Here is a 9,386-nt window from a genome sequence, read left to right on the forward strand (position 1 = left end):
ATAAGAAGAGAGGGCATATGCAAAAGAACGCATCACACTCGCAGATAATACCCACTTGACCTGGCTTCAATGACTGGATGATCAGAGCTCAACTAGAAGAAGAAAGAAAAGGAAAAAAAGAGTAATCTGATACACTTTGATGAACTTGATTTACACCTATGGATGCAGTAACTCAGAAGAGGGAATAAATCTTTACAGCGAGGATCATTCCCACCTCCTCCATACAAAGAGTAGACAGGGATGGGCAACTTGGACATTGGCTATACAAAGTGGGGGGGCTACAAATGCAAGAAGTGACTGGCTTACAAGCTTTCAAGAAGGAACCTAGATACAGAGGGCGTGGAGGAAGGTAGAATCTCCACTGAGTATATCCAATCTGTCTGGGTGGGGCTGATGAAAGGAGATGTGGATATCTCTTTTGAGATACAATAGTGAATAATTGTTATCAAGACTGATTGTGAGGGTTGGAAATGTAAATGTAGACGTTTTGTAGCAAAAGGAAGGGAGTGATTGACTTTGCAGTCTAGGAGCGGAGGTCCTTGGGACCATTAAGGGAGAAGAGCAGAGAGCAGGACCCTACCCAGAGAAGCAGTAATGCCAGAGATGGAGGCAGAGACGATGACGTGGAGAGATGGAGTGGCTGGGGACTTTAGACCCAGAGAGGGAGAGGGGCTGTGTGCTTTCGACTGGGGGGCAGGCTTGCAGGATATACCCTTTGGTTGGGTGATGATGCATGGAGGGGATTGTAAGAATGGCAATGAAACGATATATGATAGGATGAATGTAAAGCTAATGTTTTCCCATGTAAACTATCATATAATTCACAATAAAACATTTTTTAAAAAAGTAAATGATACTGAAAAATCACTCTGATTTGATCATTCAAATTATTTTAAATGCCCAATTAGAACAATGAAATTGTATACTTTCTATGAAGGGTTTCCATTAAATTCATTTTAAGGAATTATCTGCTAGGAAGACTGAGAAAAATCAAAACAGAAGAACCTCTCTCTTATGATTAAAAACACAGACACAAGCCCTAAATACTGATTTTTAAAGAATTATGATGCTTCTAATTTATACATACTATAAACATTGTAGTCATATTTACATTATATCCTTATGAGTAATGATGTGATGGCATTTTTCAGTACATAAACCTACATAAGGAAATTAACAGTTGGCAAAGAATTTGGATGAGGCACATAGTTCCAAGAAATACACTGCAATGGCACAATAGGATGCACCCACTGAAATCCATTAGGAAAATCCATTATGCCCGGTTATAATAAAGAATATTTCAATTCATCTAGTTAACTGATCCTTTTCAAGATTACCAGAGAGTTTATTTTCCAAATCTGTGTCATTTTCTTATGCATGCATGATGCACTCAGTTGTTGTCTGCTTGGCTAATGATATCCTTACCTTAGATCAGCCCTCATGTCCTCCTCTACTCACATACTACTGGGATCTGCATACTTCACTTTAGCATTTACCCAGTAACATCTAGCTCACAACTTTTCAGGAAGCAACTAAATTGTGATAGTCAGAGGCTTCCAACTTGGTCAAAAGAGAACATCCAAGTGTGTCTTGAGAAGCAGTTGTATGGAAGTGTTTTTGAGTGCCGAGGTAAAGCAAGAGAGAAAGGAATTTGTGCTGAGGTTAAAACAAGAATAGAAGAAAAAAAAAGTGTATTTCACAATCTTAAAAGACAAATCCAAAGCAGGAATTCTGAAAATTCCAGGGGTATTATGGGCGAAGTCTTGAGGAAAGAAAATCTCATGTTCATATTTTCACTTCTAGATAACATTAAGTCTAATCTAGTGCTATTTTTTCCCCTGAATTTTAAGTGTAATGTGTAGATTGTTGTTGTTGTTAAGTGCCGTCGAGTTGATTCCGACCCACAGTGACTCTGTATAGGATTTCCAAGGAGAAGCTGGTGAGCTTGAATCACGACCCTGCAGTTCAAATGGCTTTGCAGTCTGGCGCATTAACTCACAGCGCCACACCAGGACTCCATTTTCCAAAATCACTACATTTTATTCATTCTAAGATGCCATCAGTAGTAAGCCACACCATCATGTTACCCACTGCTAAGAAAAGTTATCCCGATTAAACGGTGATCAATTATAACAAGTCACTAGTTTCAGAAATGTTTAAATGTCATAAAACTTTATCTCTTGGAATTGATGACATAATACGGTTTTAAAAGAGGGTTGATTTTGGCTTTATGTAGACAGAAAAAAAGGATTCGCTTTACATTGTAGGACAGAGTACAAATAGGTAAAATGTCTAGTTTACATTTTACTCTTTAAATCATACTGCTACTTGTGTTGATATAAAACAATTTATCATCAATTTAAATGTAAATATGCGTAAGTCTTACTTTGCTTTTTTCAGGAAGTGATGATGTCTGAATAACCAGATGAAGTCCACAATTCACCTGAAATTTAGAAATTAAACCATAAAATTTTGTTCTTAATTTATTGTATATATACATACACAGTTGTTAAAGGCCCTTGAGTTGGTTCAGACTCCCAGGAACAGCTGTTGGGTTTGAACTGCTGACCTTGCAGTTAGCAATCCGTGCTTACCCTCTCTCTCAACATATATATGTTTCTGTTAAGTGCCGTTGAGTTGGTTCCGACTCATAGCAACCCTGTATAGGGTTTCTGAGATTTTTAAATCTTTGTAGGAGCAGAAAGCCTCATCTTTCTCCCACAGAGCAGGCTCAAAACACAGGCCTTGTGGTCCACAGTTCAGTGCTTATCGTATGGAGCCACCACGCTTCCATATATATATATACAGACATAACTGGTGTGGCACTGCAGGATAAGGTAGGCGGTTCAAACTCCCCAGTCCCTCCTCAGAAACCCTATACTGGATCTCTATGAGTCAGAACCAACTCGATGGTACTATATAAAAAACAACCAAAAAAGTACCTATATGTGGCTAAATACATATGTATACATACCTATATAGAGAGATGTGTATGTGTACATATATGTCTCCACACACATACATACAGGAGCCCTGGTACAGTGGTTAAAGCACTTGCCTGGGAACTAATAGGTTGGCAATTTTAGTGGCGGGAGATGTGACAGTTTGCCATATAAAAGTCCCAACCTTAGAACCCGTTGAGGGCAGTTCTAGTCTGTCCTGAAAGGTCATCATGAGTCAGAATCGAAGTGACAGCAGTGAGTTTTGTAGTTATATACACACATATTATACATACGTATATACCCCCAAGTAGACATGAAGATCCAACAAAGAATTGGAATAAAATACATGTTTGCTTTTTGTTTCTAACAAATGAACATGTTCTCAAGATTTGCTGAAAACAGTTAAATCACAAGCAAAGATTAAAAGGTTTCATTTTCCAAAATGTTGGACTGCAAACTTCAATGTCTGCGGTTCGAGCCCACCTGCCACTCCGCAGAAGAAAGATAAGGCTTTCTGCTACCGTAAAGATTTAAAGCCTCGGAAACCATTATACATTTAACAACTATTACCAAAGGTTTATCACACTTTGCCATTTCAGGTCTAATTAAATACCTCAATGGAGGTGGTAGTGGTTGTTCATGATAAATTATTTTACCAATTGAAAATAGAGGTATTTACTGACTAAAGCGTTTAAATGAACCTGAGCCTTTCACAGCAGACCTGCTCCATCTTCTGGGGGGCCCAGATCCCAGACAAGACTTGAAATGCCCATGATATAATACCCCCCAAACGCCCTGGACCAGTCCAGGAACCTCACGCCTCAGACAAACAATAGCTAGAGTAGAACCAGGGGTCCATGTCCCAGTAATACAGTGCATCATCTAGACAAAGATGCCAAGGAGGGAGGACGATACGAACGGGAGGAAAGAGAAAGTGGAGGCCCAACATACGTTGTTCGCAGCCCGGCCAGAAACGGAGCGGTATTTCCCAGGAATCATGGCAGGAGACCGTTCAGAATCTGTGAGATAGGTCTTCTAGGTGACACTACAGCAAAGACTCAAAGAAACCGAAGGGGGTCATCTCCCAGGCAACCCGTTCAAGAGTTACCATGGAAACTACCATTTCCGGTCTGGTCCTCTCCGAAATCTACCAGCAAACGCAGTCGTTGTAGCTGCTAGCTGCGTTTTGGGGAGCCTGGGGCATAAGCACTTGGTCGTCTTATTGCCCTGGACTCATAAAAACAGAGCAAGAGTACTGGGAGGAGTAGGAGATGGGGAAGAGGCTGGGCACATCGGTAGCTATGACAACCACCACTTCCGGTCCGTTCCTCTTTATGGCCCAACTAAGCGCTGCCCGCGCGAAATTTGTATCCCGCTGCTTGTGACCGCTTGCTTTCTTGTATAGAAAGATCAAGCTCCCGCTTGGGACCCCAGTTCGGCATTTCCGGGAAGAACACTGTCAGGTGAAAGGGTACGAAGCGGTTCCTGTCTCGCTCGGGTAATCTGGTGTGCGGAGGTCCCTGGAGCCCGGGCTCCCCGGCAGCAGAGGCTCCAGCCCTGCGGGCCTCTGCGTGGCCGCCCACTGCGGAATTCCACCAAGTCTGGAAGTCACTGTTTTGCTTCCCCACAGCCCAGGCGCTGTGGCTGCAGTGGGATCAGTTCCTGCGGGGTCGCCGCGCAGATTGGTACAGGAGCAATGACCGCTCGGTCATCTGCTGCGACTACTTCTACCAGGCCTGTTTTGACAGCTGCTCTGTTATCCAGAAGAACCTACACTTCACCCAGCGTCTGAGGCTTGTGGCGAGTGCCGTGCCCACTCTGCCTGTCCCCGCACCTAAGAGAGAAGAGGGCGACCGCAGGTGGCCCCTGAAAGGGAGGAGAGCCGGGCAACTAGGCAGTCTGAGGCTACCTGGTTCCAGCTTCTTGTACACTCCTGTAAGCCAGGTAGAGAGCTGCAATTTCACAGGTGAAGGGAGACACAGGCGTCCACTGAGGGTGGATGAAGGACTAGGGTCTAGGCCTCACCTCCAGGTTTCTGTTTTTATGTCTGTAAAATTAAAAGTATGTCGAGCATGAGCTCTTTAGAATTATGTGACCCAGTCATTCATTCCACCTTCTCCCACTAAACTAACAAAACTGTGCAGTTTTGTTTTTCAAAGTATAACATCATCTTCACTCGCTCCCTAAGATTTAAAAAATAAGAATGGTTTAATATCAGAAAATCCTTAGGATGGGGTGCTTGAAATTATTTACATATAAAATAAGCTTGAGGAACATCAATTATACATGTCAAAAATGGGGTGGGGGTTGCAGAGCCACTGATGAAGGTGGGCTTACTAATAAACAACTATCCCCACTCCTAAATTTCTCCCCTTATTGCCACAAGCTGCCTTCAAGTTAAACGAATTTCCCCATCTTGCTCTCTTCTGCCTACTTTTCTAATCCCATGGTTTATACTTATTTTGTAGTAGTCACTATTACCTTCTTTCCCAATTCCCATCTTAAAGAAGAAAACTTTTCATGAAGCCTTTGAGATAACCAAGCTTTAGTCTCATCACCATCAAAATCCACTGTGATTCCAACTCATAGTGACCCTGTATAAGCTTAACAAGAATGTAAATCTCCACGGGAGCAGAAAGCCATATGTTTCTCTCAGTTTATGGGTTTGAACCATGGATTTTGCAGTTAACAGCTCCATGCCTAATCCACAGGACCACCAGCACTCCTCTTATAATGGTTGCTAATTAAGTGCTGTCAAGTTGATTCTTAGTCATAGCAACCCAGCATAGGGTTTCCTAAGAGTTTCTGGTAGGTTTGAACCATCGACCTTATGGTTAGCAGTCCAGTGCTTATCCTACAACACCATACCAGGATTCCTATCACCATTACATGGATTAAATTAGGGCTCCTTAATTAGATATGGAAGGTGTTCATTTTTGGAAATGTGGAGTTGAATGGCCCGCAACTGACTTATTTTGTTTTGAATGTAGAAAGAAATTCATAGTTTTAGAACTGAATGAAGTCTTAGTGCTCACCTAGACCAAACCTACATCTTATGAGAAAGACAATTATGGTGGTGGCGGTTATGTGCTGTGGAGTCAGTTCCAACCCATAGCGACCCAACAGAGGGTTTCCGAAGCTGTATATCTTTACAGGAGCAGAAAGCCTCATCTTTCTCCCATGGAATCGCTGGTAGTTTCAAACTGCTGACCCTGAGGTTAGCAGCCCGATTTGTAACCACTATGCTACCAGAGCTCCTTAAAGACAGTTATTGTCGTTGTTACATGCCATCAAGTCAGTACTAACTCATAACGACCTTATGCACAGCAGAACGAAACACTGCCCAAATCTGAACCAACCTCACTACTGTTGCCACGCTTGAGCCCATCGACGCTGCCACTTTGCCAATCCATCTCACTGGGGGTCTTCCTCTTTTTTTCTGACCCTCCATCTTACCATACATGATATCCTTCTCCAGCGACTGGTCCTTCCTGACAATATGTCTGAAGTATGAGAGACAAAGTTTGGCCATCCTGGCCTCCAAGGAGCACTCTGGCTGCACTTCTTCCAACACAGATCTGTTGGTTCTATAGGCAGCCCATGGCACTTTCAATATTGTCCTCCAACACCATAACTCAAAAGCATCAATTCTTCTACGGTCTTCTGTATTCACTGTCCAGCTTTCACATGCATATGAGGTTATTGAAAATACTATGGCTTGGATCAGGCGCATCTTAGTCCTCAAGCTGACGTCTTTGCTCTTCAACACTTTAAAAAAGTCTGGTGCAGCAGATTTACCTACTGCAATATGTCGTTTGATTTCTTGACTGCTGCTTCTGTGAGTGTTGATGGTTGATCCAAGAAGAATGAAGTCCTTGAAAACTTCAATCTTTTCTCTATTCATAAGAATGTTTTTTATTGGCCCCGTGGTGAGGAGTTATGTTTTCTTTGCATTGAGATGCAATCCATACCAAAGGCTGTGGTCTTTGATCTTCATCAGTAAATATTTTAAGTCTTCACTTTCAGCAAGCAAGGTTGTATCATCTGCATATTGCAGATTGTTAATGAGTCTTCCTCCAATCCTGATGACAGGGGTTAGTAATATCCTCAAAAAGAAGCTTGGTAACGTAGTGAGTTACACATTGCATTACTAACCCCAAGGTCAGCAGTTCGAGTCTATCAGCCACTCCTCGGGAAAAAGATGAGGCTTTCTGCTCCTGTAAAGATTTACAGCCTCAGAAACCCTATACTGGGTTACTATGAGTCAGAATAGACTTGATGGGAGCAGCAACAGTATCCTCAATGGTTTATAATCATGGTGTTAGGTCCAATTGCCAGACTGTTGTTCTTTGTGCTCTGCCAGCCAGCTTCCTGCAATGGGGTAGGTGCTTAAGACCCTCATGGCATTGTGCAATTGTTAGGATTTGCCTCTGCCTACGACACCAGACCTATCCAAAATCACTATCCCTGTTGCTCACTGCACATCAGTCATGCTGGCCTTCTCTGGTCTGTAACATACTATAATGCTTCTTTTCAACAAGCCTTTACTCAGCTACCCTGGTGGTGCAGTGGGTTATGTGTTGGGCTGTTAACATCAGGATTGGCAGTTCAAATCCACCATCTGCTCTACTAGAGAAAGATGAGACTTTCTACACCCATAAAGATTTACAGCCTCAGAAATCCTGTAAGGTCACTGTGACTCCAAACTGACTGGATGGCACTTAAAAACAGTAAAAAATAGCAACCATGTAATATGGTATTTGCACTGTGGGTTAATGCGCTGAACTGAAAAGTTGGTTTGAACCACAAGGATGCTGGTTCAAGCTCACCAGATGCTCCTTGGGAACCCTATACATGGTAGCTATGGACCAGAACTGACTCAGTAACAGTAACAGCATTCCTCATAATCACCCATTAAGTCATTTTCCTTCCAAAATCAGTTCAAACAAGTTCTCCTCTTGAACCCCTAATTATATACTCCCATTTCACCAACTTCAAATGCATTCATCACAATTGTCATGAAATAATTATATAGTCCTGCTGTGTCACTGTAGGATAAACACTGGACTGCTGACTACAAGGTCAGTGGTTCAAACCCACCTATCACTCCTCAGAATCCCTTTTCCAGGTTGGTATGAGTCTGAAACAACTCAACGACACTGGACAACAACAAACTATATAATTTGCTTAGTGTTTATCTCAAGCCTTAGAATGTAAGCCCCATAAGAGCAGAGATAAGATTTGATTTGTTTACCATTGGTAAATAGTATTTTGCGTAGAACAATATTTTGCAGATTGAAGGAGTTAAATAAATGTTTGTGAAATGATTTTAACAAATAATTTTTGTGTGTTACAATAGAATTTTCATTTATCTACTAGTTCTTTTTCATACAGGCACCAGAAGAAAAGAAATAATAAAAATTAGAGCAGAAATAAATGGAACTGAAAAATAATAGGAAAAGAAACACCCAAGAAGTTGATTCTTTGAAAAGATTAATAAAATTGACAAACCACTGGCAAATCAAACAAAGGAAAAGGAGGCAAAGATGCAAATAACAAATTAGAAATGAAACAGGTGACATCACAACAGAAATAAAAAGGATAATAACAATACTATAAGAATTATGCTCAAAAAAAAAAAACAGAAAGAAAAGAATTGTGCTCCAACAGATTTGAAAATATACAAGAAATGGACAAATTTCTAGAAATGCACCACTTACGTAAACTAACGCAGATTGAAATAGAAAACTTGAACAGACTTAACAAAAGAAGAAATTGATCAGGTCATTTAAAAAACAACAACAATGAAACCCAACAATAGAAAAAGTCCAGTTCCAGATAGTTTTACTGGTGAATTCTACCAAACATTTTTAGAAGAGATGGTGTCAATCTTACTTACCCAAACTATTCCAGAACATCCAGTATTCATCTGTCAGTCTGTTGCACTGTGGTAGCTTGTATGGTGCTGTGATGATGGAAGCTATGCCACCAATATTTTGAATGCTGGCAGGATCACCCATGGTGGACAGGTTTCAATGGAGCTTCCAGACTAAGACAGACTAGGAAGAAGGAGAGACAGACTACTTTAGAATGTTTAGCTGTTGAAAACCTTATGAATAGTAGTGAAACGCTGTCAGATAGCACCAGAATATTGAATATAAAAACATGATGAACAATGCCAGATGTGTCAGATATAGTGCCCGAAGATGAGCCCCTTAGGCTGGAAAGCACTCAATAGTCTCATATACATGTGAAAGTTGGATAGTGAGTAAGAAAGACTGTAGAAGAATTGATGCATTTGAGTTATGGTGTTGAAGAATAATAAAGGTACCATGGACTTCAGAATTGCAAATAAGGTGTTGGAAGAAGTACAACCAGAATGCTTCTTAGAAGCCAAGATGGCCAGACTTCGTCTCTCATACTTTGGACATATTATCAGGAAGA

General features: G+C 41.3%; 2 protein-coding genes across 3 annotated transcripts in view; one reads left to right on the top strand and one right to left on the bottom strand.

The window, feature by feature from the left end:
- Positions 1-4,334, bottom strand: part of LRRC49 (leucine rich repeat containing 49) — a 181,282-nt gene extending 176,948 nt beyond the window's left edge. Inside the window, exons 1-2 of one of the 2 annotated variants that reach the window (XM_006866533.1) lie at positions 3,894-4,334; positions 2,387-2,443 (exon numbers count right to left, since the gene is read on the bottom strand). In XM_006866533.1, the coding sequence (XP_006866595.1) occupies positions 2,387-2,443; positions 3,894-3,941 (105 nt within the window). In that variant the 5' untranslated portion in view covers positions 3,942-4,334. Of the gene's footprint in view, positions 1-2,375; positions 2,444-3,893 lie in introns of both variants that reach the window. The other variant, XM_006866534.1, reaches the window with a different exon arrangement.
- On the top strand, positions 4,214-5,018 carry THAP10 (THAP domain containing 10). The gene is given in 3 exon segments (XM_006878261.1): positions 4,214-4,309; positions 4,469-4,530; positions 4,532-5,018. Coding segments are annotated over 3 exon segments (645 nt in total).
- Positions 5,019-9,386: the final 4,368 nt, after the last annotated feature.

This window comes from Chrysochloris asiatica, unplaced genomic scaffold (genome assembly GCF_000296735.1).
Source record: "Chrysochloris asiatica unplaced genomic scaffold, ChrAsi1.0 scaffold00092, whole genome shotgun sequence".
In the NCBI taxonomy this organism is placed as follows: domain Eukaryota; kingdom Metazoa; phylum Chordata; class Mammalia; order Afrosoricida; family Chrysochloridae; genus Chrysochloris; species Chrysochloris asiatica.